The 22774-nt window shown below is 43.8% G+C and overlaps 1 protein-coding gene across 2 annotated transcripts in view; it reads right to left on the reverse strand.

Moving 5' to 3' along the window:
• Nucleotides 1-22774, reverse strand: part of LOC138665089 (BPI fold-containing family B member 4-like) — a 171776-nt gene that overhangs the window by 9522 nt on the left and 139480 nt on the right. For both annotated transcript variants that reach the window (XM_069752262.1, XM_069752263.1), the window contains exon 12: nt 21456-21523. In XM_069752262.1, coding sequence (XP_069608363.1) covers nt 21456-21523 — 68 coding nt within the window. The remainder of the gene's footprint in view (nt 1-21455; nt 21524-22774) is intronic.

The raw sequence follows: 22774 nt of genomic DNA on the forward strand, positions 1-22774 counted from the left end.
TTTCACCTGCATGGAGAGCTCCTTTGACCGCATGTTTACTTCCCAGCAAAACCTTCCAAATGCAAGCACCACACCTTAAATCAACTCCAGGCGTTTTATCTGCTTAATTGAGAATGACATAACGAAGGGATTGCCCACACCTGTCCATGAAATAGCCTTGGAGTCAATTGTCCAATTACTTTTGGTCCCTTTAAAAACAGGGTGGCACATGTTAAGAAGCTGAAACTCCTAAACCTTTCATCCAATTTTAATGTGGATACCCTCAAATGAAAGCTGAAAGTCTGAATTTCAACTGCATCTGAATTGTTTTGTTTAAAATTCATTGTGGTAATGTCTATAACCAAAATTAGAAAAATGTTGTCTCTGTCCAAATATATATGGACCTAACTGTATATAATACCCTGATTCAGCAGACAATATTCTTGTCTTGTGTCATCCAGACAGTAGTGACAGGAGATCGCCCTATCTGATTAAAAGCAGTGTTTTAGTGACCTTGGTCAGAGCCTATGCTGATCACTAGGGTTGAGCGAAACGGGTCGGCCAGATTCAGAAGTTGCCGACTTTTGGCAAGGTCGGGTTTCATGAAACCCGACCCGACCCCTGTGTGGGGTCGGCTATGAGGTCGGCGATCTTCTAATCTGGAATCGGAATTCCGATACCGAGTTCCGATATGTTTAAGATATCGGAAATCGGTATCGGAATTCATATTTAAGTGTAAAATAAAGAATAAAAAAAAAATATTGATATACTCACCCTTGGACGCGCCCTGGTTCTCACCGGCAGCCTTCCTTCCTAAGAATGAGTGCCTGAAGGGCCTTCGATGACGTTGCGGCTTGTGATTGGTCGCGTGAGCGGTCACATGGGCGGTCACGCGACCAATCACAAGCCGCAAAATCATCTAAGGTCATTCAGGCGCTAATTCTTAGGAAGGAAGCGTCCGAGGGCGCGTCCGAGGGTGAGTATATTCCTAATAGGTATATACTCACCCTCAGACGCGCCCTGGTTCTAACCCGCAGCCTTCCTTCCTAAGAATCAGTGCCTGAAGGACCTTAGATGACGTTGTGGCCTGTGATTGGTCGCGTGACGCCCATGTGACCACTCACGCGACCAATCACAAGCCGCTACGTCATCGAAGGTCCTTCAGGCGCTCATTCTTAGGAAGGAAGGCTGCCGGTGAGAACCAGGGCGCGTCCGAGGGTAAGTATATCAATATTTTTTATTTTAATTCTTTATTTTACACTTAAATATGGATCCCAGGGCCTGAAGGAGAGTTTCCTCTCCTTCAGACCCTGGGAACCATTAGAAACCCAATGCACTGCATTGGGTTTCGTGTTTCGGCCGACCCCGACCCTGACTTTTCTATAGGATCGGCCGATTTCACTCGACCCGAATTTTGAAAAAGTCGGATTTCGTGAAACCCGACCCGATCCTATAAAAAGAAAAGTCGCTCAACCCTACTGATCACTGCTGTTTGTGACTGTGAAATCTGATCCTACAGCAATCAGCACAGAGCTCCTGAACCACATTGAGTAAATCCCTGCACTGAGGGGGTCTCAAGGGGGGTTTGGGAGAGACATTCCTGAACAACAGAGCAATGCACAGCATTATTCACTGCTGTACACCCTCTGGGCACTTCATAAAGGAGCTGCAGATGCAGGAGGACCCCTTTGTAGGTGGGGGCCCCAGGCATCTGCCTGGTCTGCCTGCCCCAAACGCCGACCCTGCTCACAGAAGCAAGATGACTGGGGGTCTCTTGCTACAGAACTATCCTTGAAAACTTCTAATTATAAGGTTAAAATAATAAAATAATTGTTTATGTAGCCAATGAATTGTTTAATTATTAGTGATGATCGAATAGTGAAATATTCAGATTCGTGAAACTCGTTCCAAATAATTTCTAATATTCGGGTATTCATACAAAATAGCGACTACAATGCAAGTCAATAGGAAATATGAATATCGACGTCTTCTGCCTATGATTGGTCAGCGTCATGCAATTGGCAAAATACATGCCCTCTTGGAGAAGAATTTCTGCTGAAACCACCTTGAACTTATCATATATTATATTAAACTTTACAAGCTAATATGGAGTGAACAAATGCTTTATTTAGCTTTTGTAGTGCAGTGCGGTTGGTGAAGTGTGACAGACAGGCAGTGACCCAGGAAAGTTCATAACAAAGTCTTTTAATGTCCAAAGAAAACTGACAATGGAACTCAAAGGTATCCTCCAGATCACAGCCGGGAAAACAAGACAGTCTGCAAAAGGGACCTGTTGCCATGGGCAACTGCACCACCGTGTACGCTGAGGGGTGCCAGGCCTTTTGGCTCCGCTTGGCTCTGTGTTGCTTCACACAGGTTGAGCTCTGCAGAGCCTCCTGCTCTGCACGTTTTCAAAACCAAAACTGACACACCCAACTCTCTGCTACAGGGATTTTACAAGGAACCTGTGGCCGTCGGCCACATGGAAGACCTTGCCTGGAGGAAACGGATCGCCCCACTACTATCCTGTAGTCTGCTTCAAAAATAGAAGCCCATGGCAGATTTTCTTAAATCTGCCATTGAGAAATAGCTTGACCAAGACCAACACTTACTTTTAATTTGCATTGCAATCACAGCTATGCCTGTGACTGCAATGCACTCCCGCGGCCTCAATACGCTTCTGTCTGCAACCTGGGGGACACATAGCGACCCACGCATATAACACTGGTCACTGCCTCACAAACCCCCCTCTGTTCAAACTTGTGGGGTTGAATATTTGTCACCATACAGGGGGCCCGTGATAGGGCATCTGCATTTCCCTGTAACTTCCCCGCCCAATGTTCCACTGAAAAACTGAAGTTTTGTAGGAACAGGAACCATCTGGTGTTCCGAGCATTCTGTTCCTGTGCATTTCTCATCCAGATGAGTGGTGAATGATCCATTACTAAACAAAAGTGACGCCTGAGCAAATAGTAGCGTAGGGACTCCAAGGCCCACTTAATTGCCAAGCACTCCTTCTCCACTACCCTCTAATTTTTCTCTGCCGGGGTCAGTTTTCTGCTCGAGTAGTTGACTGGAAGCTCATCCCCGTTCACCTCCTGCGACAGCACCACTCCTAGATTTACCTCTGAGGCATCCATTTGTACAATGAAAGTTTCCTTGAAGTTGGGGATGATGAGGACTGGCTGTCCAGGCAATGCCAACTTCAGGGACTGGAATTCTTCCTCCGCTTGAGAATTTCACTGTACCATCACCTAGTTCTTACCTTTTAACAGGTCAGTTAAGAATGCGACCTTCCAGCAAAATTGGGTATAACCCGGCGGTAATCCCCAATAATGCCGAGGAACGCCCTCACCTGTTTGGTACTTAACGGCTTAGGCCAGTTTTGAATGGAATGTCCAGCTTCACTGAATCCATAAAAAAGAGTTTTCTTTATTCACAAACTTTAAGCATAGAGGATACAGACTTCAGCACGAACCATATGGGTAAGAATCTCAATGCGTTTCTGGAGACTAAGCTCCCTTAATCATGACAACTTGATTCCAATAAACTGCAATGTGCCAATAAAAGAAAAATCATTATCAGAAAAAAAACATAGTGGCAGAAAATAAAATGTCTATTAAACATGTGTCACAGTGCCTCTAAACCTCCACGTAGACTCCAGGCCAAAAGAAATGGTGAAGTAGGCGCTCCTGCATCTTTTTGACCCCAAGTGCCCTCCCAGCATGTGGGTGTGAGCCATGTCGAGCACCACCGACGGTAAGATTGGGGCACCACCAGCTGTTCCATCACCTTATCCCAAATTTTATCCACCCTGTATAACAAATCCTGATGGATAGCCATGCAGGGAAAACTGCCTCGGCACCTGGTTGCTTAGTCACTCCATTAATCTCTATCTATCACCCTTTCTTGTGCCCATGCCAGGGTGGGATCCTGGAGCTGAGCTGTCTTGAACTTACCAGGAGATATGTCCAGCTTAGGGATCAGTGGGTTTTCCTCGACCTCTCCTGCCAATACCTTTAGGAGAAACCCATCGGGGTTACACTCTGTCCCTAGGTTGTCGACCCTTACAGCAGGTATCCGCGACTCTGGATCTTTGGGTTCCACGCCCCTGAAAAACATTTACCTTGGGAGGGTTAGCCCTGGTCTTCCACGGGACCAAAACAGGGGCAAGTCTCTTCCCAACATAGTCCCATATGGAAGAGTCTTTACCACTCCCACCACATGTCTTATTTCTCCACACGGGGTGGAAAATGTAAACTCTGCATTCTGGTACTCTCAAAGTTCCCCATGTATGAACACCACCTCCACTTTCTGACCATTGGGTTTGTCCCCGGCAACTAGAGACCCGTGGACTAGAGTCACTAAGCTCCCGGAGTCCATGAGAGCCTCCGTCTTGTACCTATTGATGAGTACCTCGCACAGTTGGGGTTCACTGCCGGTAATGCCTGTAGTTGCGGTGCAAACTGGTTGGGCATATAGATGTACAGCGAATATATACCCATAGTCCATGGGTTCAGCTGTCAGGGGGCAGTTGGCAACCATATGTCCGGGTCCTTGGCACCACCAACGCTTGATAGCTGCGGCACAACTAGAATGGGGCTGATTTAGGGAAACGGGTCTGTTGTCACTGTCACTTTGGAATTCCTCCTCAGGACGGGTTCGTCCCTGATTGGCCCCCACATAGAGGGTCATGAATGTTTCCCCGGCTCCGGGGCTGGCGGTGCCTGACGTGACAGCCGAAGTGGAGCAGAGTCCCGTATAAAGTCTTGGGTGGCTGTATACCACTCAACCAGTCAAACACCTGGTCCAGAGTGCCTGGATCCCCTTGCCCCACTCAACACTGTATGGCTGCTGGCAGAGCCCTCACCAGCCAGTCGATCATCACCCTCTCTACCATCTGTACCGGGGTTAAGGTCTCAGGCTGGAACCATTTTTTTACTAGCTGCAGCAAGTCATATGTATGAGACCTGGCAGGCCGAGACTCGGCAAAGGACCACTGGAACACCCACACATAAGTGTTAACCCCCAGTCAGGCAAGGATCTCACCTCTTAGTTTTTCATAGTTCAGGGCATCCTCCTGACTGAGGTCCAAGTAGGCCTTCTGGGCATCACCCGTCAGGAATGGGGCCACCTCTTCAGCCCACTGGGCCATCGGCAAGCTCTCTCGCTCGGCTGTGTGCTCGAACACGGTAAGGAATGCCTTCATATTGTCCTCAGTACTCATCTTCCTCAAGGCTGACTGTACTTTATACCGGGCCTCCAAATGGAACATTATCACTGGTATGGATGTCTCTCACAGAGCCACAATCTGTTGCAGGATCAGTTCATTCGCTTTCTGCTGCTGATACAGCAGCAGCTGCTGGTAATTGTGCTGCTGCAATTAGAGCTGCTCCTACTGTCGTTGCTCTTGTAATTTCTGCTGCTCTTGCTGCTGTCGCTCTTGTTGTTGCTGCTGAAACTGCATCTGCTTCTGTGTGAGGGCTAACTGCTTAAGTATTTCCTCCATCTTTTCAGCAGGCTTGAGCTGTAGCATTGCAGTCTTGATTACTGACATGCAGCATGCTTTTGGGGTATGCCTCAGTTCACACTGCCCGCATTCTCCAACCATATGTAGTGCAGCAGGGTTGGTGCAGTGTGACATAAAGTTCAAAATAAAGTATTTTAATGTCCAAAGAAAGCTTACACTGGAACCCAAAGGTATCCCCCCGATCGCAATCGGTAAAAAAAGACAGTCTGTAACCGGGACCCATTGCCATGGGCGCCTGCACCGCCGTGTACGCTGAGGAGTTCCAGGCCTTTTGGCTCTGCTTGGCTCCGTGTTGCTTCACACAGGTTGAGCTCTGCAGAGCCTCCTACTCTGTACGCTTTCAAAGCCAAAACTGACACACCCAACCCTCTGCTGCAGGGTTTTTACGAGGAGCCTTTGGCAGTCAACCACATGGAAGACCTGGCCAGTAGGAAGCGGACCGCCTCACTACAATCCTGTAGTCCGCTTAAAAAATAAAAGCCTATCGCAGTTTTTCTTAAATCTGCCTTGGACAAATAGCTTGCCTAAGACCAACACTTACTTTTATTTTGCACTGCAATCACAGGTATGCCTGTGACTGCAATGCACTCCGGTGGCCTCAATACGCTTCTGTACACATTCTGGGGGACACATAGTGACCTTTGCATATAACACCAGTCACTGCCTCGCACTTTTCAGACATTTTTCTATGATGTAGTCAATTAAACATGCTAAAACTGATGAAAAGTAGTGATGAGCGAATAGTGAATTATTTGGATTTGGGAAAATCGACACAAATAATTTCTAATATCCGTGAATTCGCACTAAATAACAAATCCAATGCAAGCCAATGAGAAAGCTGAATATATTTCTGCTGCACCCAACAGGTCTAAGGGCATGAGAAAAAAGCTCAAAAGGATGGGAAAGTGCTAAAACTGAATGGAAACAGCATGGAGAAGATGCCAGCAAAGTTTCTTCCTCACATAAGGTATCTGGGAATAATGTTGTCAGACTATTGTACCAGTTTTCCAGATTTATAAGACCTACCAAACCAAACCTTAATTGTTTTTACAGGGAAAAATGCAGAGAAACATTTCTTCCTTCATAATTACATGTATATAATGCAACATATAAAACAAATTATACCTCCCCTTTAGCATACTGTATGTTCACACGTAGCGTTTTGAATTTAGTTTTTACTTTTACATTTGGTAGGTCCCTCCCTCATTCATAATTGTTAGCTTCATAGAGCAATAAATCCCTTTACAATACCAGCTAAAACATGCCCATTTGAATTTTGGGCTTTGCCTGCCACCACCATATCAATCAGCATGTCATTATGCGGCCCTCGCTTCACATTTTCAGAGGGCCAGCAGTTGCCATGAATCCTGAGTTTTGTGAGTTCCACAGTTCATTTTGGCCAGCGAAACCCAATAGAGCCACTGTCATAGCGGGTGAAGTCACTGTAAGGCGAATAAAATACAGGGGTTGGGGAGCTGTGTGGTCAATGCCAATAAATTGGATACTACCAGGCACCAAAACCATTAAAATTAAATTCTGAATACAGTGTATGCAAGCAAGGGCCTGTATTGTGGTCAGTCTGTCAGGCCTGAAACCCATGTCAGGTACATGAACAAGCCTCATTTTGCTTTGAAGCAGTTTCCTCAAGGGAAAGAGCTAGGAGTGACATTGACCAATCTGCACAAGCCTATGCACTTCTTCTGGAAACTACCCAGCCAAGCAAAACGTTTCCTGGTTTTGAGCAACAATGAAGTAATTACAGGATATGTCCCTGAGAGTGATGAGGGCAGTGGAGTGTATTACTCAGGTGACAGGCAGTGCTACAGAGCTCAGGTAAAGGCTTTAGCATGGCAATGACCATGTTCCAATATGTGTAAGACTGTGGCCTGAATAGATCTGTGGAGCGTACTAAAAGAGTAGGCCTGCTTAAAATGTACAGAAACTGACCAATTGCCCACCACAATTTAATTTTTTAAATAATAATAGTAATCTTTATATAGCGCTAACATATTCCGCAGCGCTTTACACACATTATCATCGCTGTCCCCGATGGGGCTTACAATCTAAATTCCCTATCAGTATGTCTTTGTAATGTGGGAGGAAACCGGAGAACCCGGAGGAAACCCACAGAGAACATACAAACTCATGGCAGATGTTGTCCTTTGTGGTGTTTGAACCCAAGACTCCAGCACTGCAATGCTACTGTGCTAACCACTGCACCACCATGCTGCCCAAATTTTAAAACAAAATTTAGACAATTTAAGGGAAGTGACATTTTAATAAAGAGCCACAAGTCTCATTTAGGAGCCTGCAAAAGCCAGGAATGGTCATTGGCCAGCACCAGACAATGTAAAGTGCTAATGAATATGTATGTTCTATCTAAGTAACAATTTGGGAAAAGACATATATGTTGATAAGGGAAAACTGAACACTGGGACCAGAGGCGTAGCTAGGGTTTCAACTTAGGGGGGGCGAAACATCTAAGTGGGCCCCTAACCAGCTAACCCTGATTACAGCTACGGTTGCGCACTCTAATCTACTATATAAAGCTGAATGTGTGTATGTGTGTGTGTATGTATGTATGTATGTCCGGGATTGGCATCTGCACCATCGCAGCTACAGCCACAAAATTTTGCACAGTCACACGTCTGGACCCCGAGAGCGTCATAGGCTATATTGTGAGGTGAAATTTTAACCCCACGCGTTCCAATTCACCAAACTATTTTGCCCCTATCTACATAATGGGGAAAAAAGTGAAAGGAAAAGTGTTGGATGCGTCGAAGCTACAGCCACAAAATTTTGCACAGTCACATGTCTGGACCCCGAGAGCGTCATAGGCTATGTTGTGAGGTGAAATTTTAACCCCGCGCTTTCCAATTCACCAAACTATTTTGCCCCTATCTACATAATGGGGAAAAAGTGAAAGGAAAAGTGTTGGAGTCGTCGAAGCTACAGCCACAAAATTTTGCACAGTCACACGTCTGGACCCCGAGAGCGTCATAGGCTTTGTTGTGAGGCGAAATTTTAACCCCGCGCTTTCCAATTCACCAAACTATTTTGCCCCTATCTACATAATGGGAAAAAAATGAAAGGAAAAGTGTTGGAGGCAAATTGACAGCTGCCAGATGTGAACAAGGGGGACGTAAAGAGTGAGAGCGATGGCGCCAAAGAGTATATACCATACAGTTGCTAAGGTGGGGTCCCGACATGGGATACTCACCACACCCGGGGATATGAACACACACACAAAATGCGCCACACACTACCACGTGCTTGAACACATATCACCCTCAGCACACATTTCACCACACATTCTCCAACCTCGCCACATAAAAGTCGAAACACAAAAGTCGCCGCTCAAAACTCGCCATGCGCAGAACTCGCCACATGCAAAAACTAGGCTCTTGCAAAACTCGCCACAAGTGCAAAAGTCACCTCATGGAAAACTCGCCACACGCAAAACTTGCACACGCGGAAAAATTGCCACATGCACAAAAGTTGCAACACATGCAAAATTTGCCTCACACAAAACTTGCACATACTCAAAAGGCACCACACAAAACTCGCCACGCGCAAAACTCGCCATGCGCAAAACTTGCTCCACACAAGTTGCTACACTAACCTGTCACATGCAACTCGACACACAAAAAGTTGCTACACGCATGTTGCCACACAAAACTCATCTCACAAAAGTCGCTACATGCATGTCGCCACACGCAACTCAACACACACAACTTGACAAACGAAACTCGCCCTAAAACACACACAAGTCTGGTCTTATCCTTCAAAAATAAAAATCTGATTAATAAGCAGACAAACTACAACAAATGTACCATATAGGAAATACGGCAGCTGTCAGTCACATGACCTGTCTATTATGTGTATGTGTGAGCTAATATATACTGCCAGGGGGAGGGCTTCCTGTTGGCTGGGGCTTTATCAGGCTGCCAATTTAGCTTACAAATACTGAGGTAAAAATACTGAGCAAATAACGTGTGAACGAGGTCTAATACAGGAGGAGATAACACACAGGTATATACTATATACAGGGGAGATGACACACAGATATATACTATATACAGGAGAGATGACACACAGGTATATACTATATAGAGGAGGAGATGACATACAGGTACATATATATACAGGAGGAGATGACGTACAGGTATATACTATATACAGCAGGAGATGACACACAGGTATATACTATATACAGGAGCAGATGACCTACAGGTATATACTATATACAGGAGGAGATGACATACAGGTATACACTATATATAGAAGATGACATGCAGGTATATACTATATACAGGAGGAGATGACACACAGATATATACTATATACAAGGGAGATGACACACAGGTATATACTATATACAGGAGGAGATGACATACAGGTATATACTATATATAGAAGGAGATGACATTCAGGTATATACTATATATAGGGGAGATGACACACAGCAGGTATATAATATATACAGGGGAGATGACATACAGGTATATACTATATACAGGAGATGACATACAGATGTATACGTATACTATATATAAGGGAGATGACAAACATGTATATACTGAGGTGATGAGGTAAAAATGAGAGGTGTGAGGTGAAAATGAAAAGGTGTGAGTGCAAAATGAGAGGAGTGAGGAAAAATAATGGAGTGATCAGAAAATGACAGATGTGAGGTTGAAATGACAAGTGTTAGGGGGGAATGAGAGGAGTGAGGGAGAAAATGAGAGGTGTGAGGGGGAAAATGAAAGATGTGATTGGGAAAATGAGAGGCGTGATGGGAAAATAAGAGAATTGAGGTGCTATTACTAACCACAGATATTTACTATGCCCAGGCAACGCCGGGCTCTTCAGCTAGTTGTGAATATAGGGGAACCTCAGAATATGATGGCGCTGTTATTGAAAATAAATCTATATGCAAAAACGAACATTGACTTTACCGCCATATTGTGACCATATGCAACTTTGATGGTCACAATACTCTGAATGCCCCTATAACAATGATGCTTAAGTGCCCTCTTAACATTTAATAATGTCCCCTAAGTTCCCTCATGAAATGCTCCATTATACACATTATGGTGAGCTCAAAGCTTCCCTATACACAGTCTAGGGCCCCCACAGCTCCCCTATACACAGTATGATGATTCTATAACTCCCCTGTACACCGTATGATGTTCCTACTGCTCCCCTCTACACAGTATGATAATTCTATAACTCCCCAATATACCATATGATGTTCCCACTGGTCCCCTTTACACAGTATGATGTTCCCACTGCTCCCCTCTGCACAGTATGATCCCACTGCTCCCCTATAGATAGTATGAGCCCAATGCTCCCCTATACACAGTATAATGCTGACAGAACTCCACTATAGAAAGTATAATGCCCCCAAGAGCTCCCCTATATACAGTGTAATGGGCCAATAGCTCCAATATGCCTTCACAGTTCCCTATACACAGTATGATGGGCCTGCAACTCCTGTCAAACAGTATGATATTCCCCACAGTTCCCTATACACAGTATGATGGGCCCACAGCTTCCTTATACACAGTATGATGGACCCACAGCTTACTTATACACAGTATGATGGACTCACAGCTTCCTTATACACAGTATGATGGGCCCGCAGCTCCCTTACACACAGTATGATGGGCCCACAGCTCCCTTATACACAGTGTGATGGACCCGCAGCTCCCTTATACATAGTATGATTGGCCCACAGCTCCCTTATACATAGTATGATGGACTCACAGCTCCCTTATACACAGTGTGATGGACCCGCAGCTCCCTCATACATAGTATGATTGGCCCACAGCTCCCTTATACATAGTATGATGGGCCCGCAGCTTCCTTATACACAGTGTGATGGGCCCGCAGCTTCCTTATACATAGTATGATGGACTCACAGCTCCCTTATACACAGTATGATGGACCCGCAGCTCCCGTATACACAGTGTGATGGGCCCGCAGCTTCTTTATACACAGTATGATGGGACCACAGCTCCCGTATACACAGTATGATGGGGCCACAGCTTCCTTATACACAGTATGATGGGCTCGCAGCTCCCTTATATATAGTATGATGGGCCCGCAGCTCCCTTATACACAGTATGATGGGCCCACAGCTCCCTTATACACAGTGTGATGGGCCTGCAGCTCCCTTATACACAGCGTGATGGACCCGCAGCTCCCTTATATATAGTATGATGGACCCGCAGCTCCCTTTTACACAGTGTGATGGGCCCGCAGCTCCCTTATACACAGTATGATGGGCCCACAGCTCCCTTATACACAGTGTGATTGGCCCGCAGCTCCCTTTTACACAGTGTGATAGACCCGCAGCTCCCTTATATATAGTATGATGGGCCTGCAGCTCCCTTATACACAGTGTGATGGACCCGCAGCTCCCTTATATATAGTATGATGGGCCCACAGCTCCCTTATACACAGTATGATGGGCCCACAGCTCCCTTATACACAGTATGATGGGCCCACAGCTCCCTTATACACAGTATGATGGGCCCGCAGCTCCCTTATACATAGTGTGATGGACTCACAGCTCCCTGTCATGATTTGGATGTCCCGGTCATTTACTCATCCTCTGGCGTATTCACTATTTTGTGGCACTGCTGCAGTGCCGCTGCTCAAACTTGTGAGCGCAGCTTCTGACAGGCCAGAAGTGAGAAGCTATGTCACAAGCGCTCAATGTAAGACTATGAGGCTATGTGCACTTGTTGCGGATTCGTGTGCGGAATTACCGTGGATTTCCTGTGTTTTTTGTGCAGATTTCACCTGCGTTTTACCACCTGCAGATTTCTATTGTGGAGCAGGTGTAAAACGCTGCGGAATCCGCAAAAAGAATTGACATGCTACGGAAAATACAACGCAGCGTTTCCGCGCGGTATTTTTCGCACCATGTGCACTGCGGATTGGGTTTTCCATAGGTTTACATGGCACTGTAAACCAGATGGAAAACTGCTGCGGATCCGCAGCGGCCAATCCGCACCGTGTGCACATAGCCTGAGAGTGAGAAAGAGAACGAGGCTCCCACAGACTCACATTGATTAGTGACCTCTGCGCTGCTCCATGAAACACTGGAGCCGCGGACAGGCCACAAACTGCAGGAGATGGAGCCGAGCGGAGACAGAAACAGATGAAAACGCAAGAAGGTATCAGACTGGGGGCAGTGGACTTGGATTTTCAGCACCGCTCCAGCAATGAAATAAAAAATAATGCTGGAGTGGTGCTGTAAATGTGATGCAGCTCTTGGTTACTGTATGCGGGCTTCGTATACTAATACCCATAAAAGACCCAGGTGGCACGCATCAAAAGCCCCCTAACCCCCCCTCCACCCCCAATCTACAGCCTCCCCAGACAGCAAATATTACATGTGATGGAGTACATATAATATAACAAAACATTATAATATTCAGCCCCCAGTCACCTATCCCCCCTCCCTCACTTCAGCCCCAATACCCCCATCATCTCACATCCATCCCTCAGTACCCTGTCCCCCTCACTCACTTTCAGCCCCCACAAACAATACCCCAACGGTCTCACAGTGACATACCTGAATTTTATAAATCTAATAAGTTCCATCCCCACTTACTAATAACGTTTGCACTGCAGGCAGGACCAGGAAGTAAGTGAAATGCAGGTGGGCACTAGGACCCAGCGTGCCTGAGACAATCCCAGCGTGCACAGGGTGAAGAAAACTGCAGCCAGGAAAAGCTTCAGGATCAGGTCAGGCAGGCGAAACCATTCACTGCAGGGGGGAGACTGCAGCCGGCCACTGTGCTAGCAGCCTGCAGAATCTCTGTCAGACAGGAGCAGACATACTGCTTTGCTGCTTCTATGCTGTGATCTGCCTCCTCACAGAAGCGGCCCTGCCCTGGCTCCCAGTGGGCCCCTTCATGTGACAGGGCCCGGGGCGATGTCCGCCTCTGCCCCCCCAATAGCTACGCTACTGACTGGGACTAAAATGTAGACGTGGTTGCTGAATATTCTTACTATATGTGCAACTGCAGGTTGTGGGCAAGAGGCATCAGCACCTGCTTCCTGGACAGCAGATTGGGAAGGCCGTAACACAGGGGAAGTGACAATGGTTACACCCTTAGACACATATTTTATACCCAGGCGCTCCACCCACCTAGTGGGGTGCTCGACTTCCATGTGATTCCGCATGCTGGTAGTGCTTAAGTTGTAGTCTTTGCATACAAACTAGGATGAATCTACACAGACACACATTCAGGAATGAAGTGGACACACCTGTGGGAAAACATTTCTCTGGACCTGGACACAGTATGACAGACTTAAATTCTTAATACGAAAAGGTAATTTTAAGGACCACAGGGAAAGAAAAATTTGGGAATACAAATTAATGATGATGTCTATTTCGTTAACACTAGGACTCAATTTAACACCTGGATTTATGAGTCACTACATGGATACAATTCACACCTCCACCAGATGGACTCCAGATAACTAAGAACATTATTCCCACTGCCTCTCTATTTGTAAGAAAATGCCTAATTTCATTATCTGGGCTTATATATGAACTCATCAAACTTCCCACCCCCTAACAAATGTCCTGCTGTAGTATTCTTTAAATGTGCTTGTTTCTTATTAATCTATTTGTAATCGAGCCTGAAGAAGGAGCCACTGTGCTCTGAAAGCTTGCAAACATATTATTTTCTGGTTAGCCAATAAAGGTATCACTCCTAGAATACTTCTGTCATCATTGGGCAGAAAAATATTCACATCGATTTTTCTGGCTAACACAGTACCACAATACAATTTGTTATTGTACATCAGCAATAGCAATGTTTTTTTGCTATCAGCTTTATAACACACGCCAAGAGCAGTCAGGAAATTTCTGGTACATAGTGATTTTTACGTATGTCATACAGTGGGGCAAAAAAGTATTTAGTCAGTCAGCAATAGTGCAAGTTCCACCACTTAAAAAGATGAGAGGCGTCTGTAATTTACATCATAGGTAGACCTACACTATGGGAGACAAACTGAGAAAAAAAAATCCAGAAAATCACATTGTCTGTTTTTTTAACATTTTATTTGCATATTATGGTGGAAAATAAGTATTTGGTCAGAAACAAACAATCAAGATTTCTGGCTCTCACAGACCTGTATCTTCTTCTTTAAGAGTCTCCTCTTTCCTCCACTCATTACCTGTAGTAATGGCACCTGTTTAAACTTGTTATCAGTATAAAAAGACACCTGTGCACACCCTCAAACAGTCTGACTCCAAACTCCACTATGGTGAAGACCAAAGAGCTGTCAAAGGACACCAGAAACAAAATTGTAGCCCTGCACCAGGCTGGGAAGACTGAATCTGCAATAGCCAACCAGCTTGGAGTGAAGAAATCAACAGTGGGAGCAATAATTAGAAAATGGAAGACATACAAGACCACTGATAATCTCCCTCGATCTGGGGCTCCACGCAAAATCCCACCCCGTGGGGTCAGAATGATCACAAGAACGATGAGCAAAAATCCCAGAACCACGCGGGGGGACCTAGTGAATGAACTGCAGAGAGCTGGGACCAATGTAACAAGGCCTACCATAAGTAACACACTACGCCACCATGGACTCAGATCCTGCAGTGCCAGACGTGTCCCACTGCTTAAGCCAGTACATGTCCGGGCCCGTCTGAAGTTTTCTAGAGAGCATTTGGATGATCCAGAGGAGTTTTGTGAGAATGTCCTATGGTCTGATGAAACCGAACTGGAACTGTTTGGTAGAAACACAACTTGTCGTGTTTGGAGGAAAAAGAATACTGAGTTGCATCCATCAAACACCATACCTACTGTAAAGCATGGTGGTGGAAACATCATGCTTTGGGGCTGTTTCTCTGCAAAGGGGCCAGGACAACTGATCCGTGTACATGAAAGAATGAATGGTGCCATGTATCGTGAGATTTTGAGTGCAAACCTCCTTCCATCAGCAAGGGCATTGAAGATGAAACGTGGCTGGGTCTTTCAACATGACAATGATCCAAAGCACACCGCCAGGGCAACGAAGGAGTGGCTTCGTAAGAAGCATTTCAAGGTCCTGAAGTGGCATAGCCAGTCTCCAGATCTCATCCCTATAGAAAACCTTTGGAGGGAGTTGAAAGTCCGTGTTGCCAAGCGAAAAGCCAAAAACATCACTGCTCTAGAGGAGATCTGCATGGAGGAATGGGCCAACATACCAACAACAGTGTGTGGCAACCTTGTGAAGACTTACAGAAAACGTTTGACCTCTGTCATTGCCAACAAAGGATATATTACAAAGTATTGAGATGAAATTTTGTTTCTGACCAAATACTTATTTTCCACCATAATATGCAAATAAAATGTTAAAAAAACAGACAATGTGATTTTCTGGATTTTTTTTTCTCCGTTTGTCTCCCATAGTTGAGGTCTACCTATGATGTAAATTACAGACGCCTCTCATCTTTTTAAGTGGTGGAACTTGCACTATTGCTGACTGACTAAATACTTTTTTGCCCCACTGTACGCTATTTCAGCATATCATTTAGCTCTCAAAAGAGCTGTTTAATATATGCTGGTACTGGATATCAAACCCTGCCTCTCTCTCCCTACTCCAGAATCTGTTCCCACACTATACATAATGCCACCTAGTAGAGATCTGCAGCATGTACTTGCAATGCTAACCCTCTGCCTACCTTTTCCTCTCCCTCCTATAAAATCTCTCTACGCTATCTAAAACTAACAGAGACCTAATCTTCACTCTAAGTAGCTCTTAAAAGAGCTTTTTGGACTCAGAAACTCTCCCTATATGCTGCTTTAATTCTCCCTATGCTGACAATAAGCTCTCAGTACACTGTTTCCGTATGCAATCTGCCCAAGATAGAGCTTACAGGGCTTAAATATCCAATATGATGATGTAAGACCAGCCAATCACAGTAATGGCTACGGCATTACTGTGATTGGCAAGCAAGCCCAGCATGTTAACTGGCTGCAAATAAAGCGCTAAACATGCTGGGTGGGTCACTTGAATATACTGAGGCGAATAGCTAATTACTGGCCAAATAATGAATAGCCTGAATAGCATACTATTTGTGTGAGTAACGAATAGTGACAAATGCATTCGCTCATCACTATTAATTCTGAATGTGGTACAACAGTCTTTGGTCTAGACATGCATAGAAGGCTCGTTCACCAGATTTTTCATGTTGAACCAAACACATGATGTAATAGAGGCTGCATAGCAGAATAAAATTATTTTGCATTTTAATGTTTTAATTTTTTCCTCTGTGTTGCCAAGATATAAGCAATCAAAGTCATTCAAGTGCGCTTTAAAAACCCATCTCTTCAAACAAGCCTACCACATCAACTACTCAGTAAACTAACTTTGCCCTGTTCCCTCCTTCCAAATATTATTCTGAATCTGCACCCTACTATTCATCTGTCTCCACACCCTCCATGCACATGATAACTGCACTTGATACTTGACTATTGTACTTAAACACAAGGGCTGATGACCGGATCATGCAGCTTTGTATGAAAATCCCTATTTATTATAATTGCCAGACCTGAAATAACAAGCACTTTTCACCAATTGTGTCCCCCCATTTCCTTGTAGATTTTAAGCTTGGGAGCAGGGACCTCACCCCTAATGTCACTGTTTAAATTGTCTTAACTTGTACTGAAATTATTGTCTGTACATGTCCCCGCTTAATTGTAAAGTGCTGCGGAATATGTTGGGGCTATATAAATAAAAATTATTATTATATTATTATTGGCACCTATTGTGTTAACTTTTAGCTACCGTAAGTCCAAGTGTGGGGTTAGGGACAGTACAATAGGGCTGATAGTGCTATAAGAGGAGTAGAGCTGATAGAAGTGTTTGCAAAGCAAGAGAGCTAAATTCGGCTGTGCTGCCCCTTCCCCGACATTGACCTTATCTTAAACGTGTTAGTCATCTATACTCTACTTTCTACACTTTCTAATCATGCAGAAGGTTAGACAAGGAGATCATTAAATCTCACACACTGAGAAACATGTTCTATGCTATTGGGTGGGGAGGTGTTCTTTCTCCACTTGTTTTTGGCTGTTATGATTGGTCACCATCATACAGGGAGAAGAAAAACATGTACCCAGTGTAAACTCTGATAATACCCACTTGGATTTAACAAAAGTTAACCCATTAGGTGGCGAATAGTTTGTTTACTAATACAGTATCTCTACATTGTATAAGAGAAATTAAAATCAACTTTGTAGCTATTAATACATTTTGTGTACAGTTCAACACAAAACATTTGGTAAAACGTCATCTTAAAACAAAATACTGCATCCATGTGCAATAGGTAATACCCACCTCATATTTATAGAGGTCTCAGTATATATATTATTTTATATCTCATCTTTAAAGGGAACCTGTTAAGTCCCAAAATGCTATTAACCTGCAGATATGAGGTTAATAGCGCTCCAATGCTGTGGTGCTGCTGCAATTAAATCCCGGCTACTGGGAGGAAATTAAGTTTATTCCTCCTGGCAGCCTCCGGCTTTTAGTCATAGAGGTGTGCCCAGGATGGCTTAAGACACCTCTCTATATACAACTCTGGCAATAATATATAAACCACCACATCAAAACCCTGTCATGGGCAGCTCAATCTCCAGACCTACACCCCATTGAAAACCTCTGGAATGTAATCAAGAGGATGATGGACAGTCACAAACCATCAAACAAAGAAGAACTGCTTAAATTGTTACGCCAGCAGCAGTGCGAAAGACTGGTGGAAAGCATGCCAAGACGCATGAAAGCTGTGATTAAAAATCATGGTTATTCCACAAAATATTGATTTCTGAACTCTTCCTGAGTTAAAACATTAGTATTGTTGTTTCTAAATTATTATGTTTTCTTTGCATTATTTGAGGTTTGAAAGCACTGGGTTTTTTTATTTTGACCATTTCTCCTTTTCAGAAAAAAAATACAATTCATTATTGCTTGGAAATTCGGAGACATATTGTCAGAAGTTTATAGAATAAAAGAACAATTTACATTTTACTGAAAAATATACCTATAAAGAGAAAAATCAGACAAACTAAATATTTTGCAGTGGTCTCTTAATTTTTGCCAAAGCTGTATAGTGCGTGGCGGCTGTAATCATGCCCCGGCACTGACAGCCGACTCTGTACTGACACAGTGCTAAGCCAGCTTTCAGTCAATGACGAGGCGTGACTAAAAGTCAGAGGCTGCCAGGAGGAATAAGCAACATTTCCTCCTAGTTGATAGGCTTTTAGTGCAGCGGGGCATCTTTAAAATGCTATTAACCAGCAGATAAACCACATATCTGCAAGTAAATCACATTTTGAGATGTGACTGGGTCCATTTAAGTATCCTTTTTTGTTAAAAAAAATTATAACATTTACTCTAAATAAATATTTTCATTCAACTCAACTGTGAAACCAGATGCTTGCTTGTACAGTTATCCTTATCAAAGGTGTAGAAAAGGATCGATAAACTTGCTGTGGAAGGTGATAATGTAATATACTGTTCTTCATTACTAGTGACTAATAAAATTCTAGATATTGGTTCAGCACTAAACTTGCACCATTCATAATATTGCACCAGATATCTAATTATCTTTGCTGATTGTCTTGTACTGACACCTAGTGATTATGAGAGATATTGGATAGATCTTACTGCAGTAAATATTGTGCTCTTCCTTTACGATTACATTGACTTGCCATGTCTATATACCAATATACCTGACATTTGTAAAGGTCTCTATAGGATCTGATAGCATTTGAATGTATTGCCAGGATTCATTCCCATCAGGACAAACTAGGAAAAGATTTGTTGAAGGTGACGACAGTTAGAGATGAATGCAAACAATATCATCTGAAAGGCGCGTGTAGCTTGCAAATGTTGGGGCATAAAATCCAATGCTCATAGATGACACCCAACATTATGCTCACTGTTGAAAGTCCTTTCTGAATTTGCTTGGATCGGTTCATAGTATCAATCCAAGGACAGTCATTTTATCAGAATAAGGTCATCTTTTGTCAATTAATGTCTCACAAGTAAGTCAACTAAGATTAAATTCTGAAATATGGGTAGAAAAGGGAAATCAACTTTATTTCCTTTATAGTACCAGCATAAAGCTTATCCTACAGTATTGAGATAAAAATCTTCATTAAATCTTATAAAATCAGGAATCATGAGTAAAATTTTTAATATAAATATAACTTGTTCATTCTATTAAAGGGGACCTTTCATGTTGGGTAATACTATTAACCTGCAGATATTGGGTTAATCTGCTGGTTAATAGCTTTATAAAGGTGCCCGGATGCAGTATTAACATCACGACTGCCGGGAGAAAAGTAACTTTATTTCTCCCAGGACCTGCTGGCATTCTGTCATACAGGCATGCTAGACACTCACCAATCACAGCACAGAAAGCAACAGCTCTTGGATTGACAGCTCACTCTACAATGCATCAATGTAGAGACGGCTGTTGGTCAAAGTGCCGAGGCGTTCATATTGTCACCGCTCACTTTGCTGTGAGCATGACTTTAGGCATGCCTGTATGGTTGAAAGTCACAGGATCTAAGGAGGAATAAAGTTAACTTTCTCCCAGATGTCATGCTTTTAGTACAGCGGCCGGACACATTTCTAACGCTATCTGCCTGATTCCAAGTTGCCTCTGTAAGGAGGTGAAGCACAATAAGAGTCCGGGAGCGGTTACCTTCTCGACTCTGTGCCTGGAACCATTGAGCTGTGCTACAGGTTCCCTAGGGGGCAGACTTAGAGACTGGGACAGGAAGGAAACCGGGCAGAGAGCGGGAAAGGCACGCGCACAAGGAACAGAGCAGCGTGAGCAGCGGTCAGAGCAGGGTGCAGCTGCGCTCCGGGAGAGAGAGAGAGCTCCCGGTCAGAGGACAAATCCAGGGAGATTGCCCAGAAAGACTGCATCTTGTGAGTACATGAAAGCGGACTCTGCTGTGACCGGAAAAGGGCGCTTTGAGACCCATGTAGAGACATTGGACCTTGTAGAGACTGCGACCCCCTGGCACCCGCGGTATCAGTACAGAGACTGTGACCCCTGGTACCCACGGTATCAGTGCAGAGCCCCTGATTCCTGGTGAGAGACTTAATAATAGACTGACCATCGTTTTCCTGGGATAGGCTGTGCTGTTAAGAGCTAAAGACCCAGAGCCTGTGCATATCACATTAACTCCCTAAACCCCAGGCAGCGGGCTCCTAGAGACTACTCAGCCCACGGACAACAGAGGAACGACAAGTGCCGCTGTTTCTCGACGCCTACGTTGGAGAAGACGACCCTTCAAGCAAGTCCTCATCAGACTGATAAGTGTTCTTTTCTCAAGATATCTTGCTTACTTCTGATACACTGTTTGACTCCCATATTTTTGCACTCTTTTATTGCTAGTTATTTTCCATTGCTTCCTCCCTACGAGGAGAACCTGATTCCTGTTATTAAACCCCTCAACTGTTGGTCTGTCTGTTCCATGGTGACATTCTCAGTACCTGCATACTATTACACCACCACGCAATATCTTTTTTATATTAGTCCTGCACAAGTTTTGGTATATTTATCAGGCTGCATGTGTCATAATTCTGCAATAATTTCACCCAAAACCATTTTTCATGATTTGTAACATATTTATGATGTGTTTTAGACTTGTCCAGTTAGAGGACATAGCCTTGTTGAAAAGGGGCATGGTTTGCCAGAAAAGGGGCACAGCATAAAATGTCACACAATGCAGCAACAAAATGCACCAAAATTGTGCCACACATTTCAGCACAATTAGAGCCAATTAATAGGTAATGTAAACCTAGACTAGACAGTCTTTAAATTAGACAGATTTTTAAATCACTTTGACAAGTTTGAAAAGAATTAGATAGCCTTGATAAATAATTCTAATCTATGGTGTTTATGAGTTACCTGTCCAGTGACAAGGAAATCTTCAGTTTATCTCCTGCTACAGAAAACTGGGCTCCTAAATGTGCATCCTAGAATGAGATATCTTGAGTTGGTGAGTTAGGAAAAGAGCTTACACAGAAGCAGCATGATGAAATTCCTTGCTTGTCTTCATGATTTTTCAATATTATTCTTGTTTCAAAATCTACTAACTAAAAAAGAAAACTAACTGACTTGTCTACACTAGTAATGGCAGAGCAACCACATCAAAGAAGGTTATGTATCAGCTAGAAATGAATGTCTCAGGCAAAATTGAAATTCGCCTGTTCAAGCAGATTTTCCCAGGAAATTTGATCAGCAAAGAAGTTATTCATTGCAAATTGAATGTCCTCAGAACATAATAAATGTACGATGTGAAAAGGAAATAAAAGTTTATACTCATCTTACAGCTCACCTCTTCGTCCCCTCCTTTGCTCACTATCATCCGTCCAATCCTTGTCACATCTTCTTATCACCATATTGAATTAATGGGCCTCTTTACACTGGGCCAATAATTCTGGCTCTGATGAAGCCCAGGATGATTGAGTAAGCGCATGTACAGTACAGAACCAAAAGTTTGGACACACCTTCTCATTCAAAGATTTTTCTGTATTTTCATGACTATGAAGGCATTAAAACTATAAATTAACACATGTGGAATTATATATTTAACAAAAAAGTGTGAAACAACTGAAGATATCTTATATTCTAGGATCTTCAAAGTAGCCACCTTTTGCTTTGATGACTGCTTTGCACACTCTTGGCATTCTCTTGATGAGCTTCAAGAGGTAGTCACCGGAAATGGTTTTCACTTCACAGATGTGCCCTGTCAGGTTTAATAAGTGGGATTTCTTGCCTTATAAATGGGGTTGGGACCATCAGCTGTGTTGTGCAGAAGTCTGGTGGATACACAGCTGATAGTCCTACTGAATAGACTGTTAGAATTTGTATTATGGCAAGACAAAAGCAGCTAAGTAAAGAAAAACGAGTGGCCATCATTACTTTAAGAAATTAAGGTCAGTCAGTCTGAAAAATTGGGCAAACTTTGAAAGTGTCCCCAGATGCAGTTGCCAAAACCATCAAGCGCTTCATAGAAACTGGCTCACATGAGGACCGCCCCAGGAAAGGAAGACCAAGAGTCACCTCTGCTTCTGAGGATAAGTTTATCCGATTCACCAGCCTCAGAAATCGCAGGTTAACAGCAGCTCAGATTAGAGACCAGGTCAATGCCACACAGAGTTCTACCAGCAGACACATCTCTACAACAACTGTTAAGAGGAGACTTTGTGCAGCAGGCCTTCATG

Source organism: Ranitomeya imitator, chromosome 2 (assembly GCF_032444005.1).
Source record: "Ranitomeya imitator isolate aRanImi1 chromosome 2, aRanImi1.pri, whole genome shotgun sequence".
Lineage (NCBI taxonomy): Eukaryota > Metazoa > Chordata > Amphibia > Anura > Dendrobatidae > Ranitomeya > Ranitomeya imitator.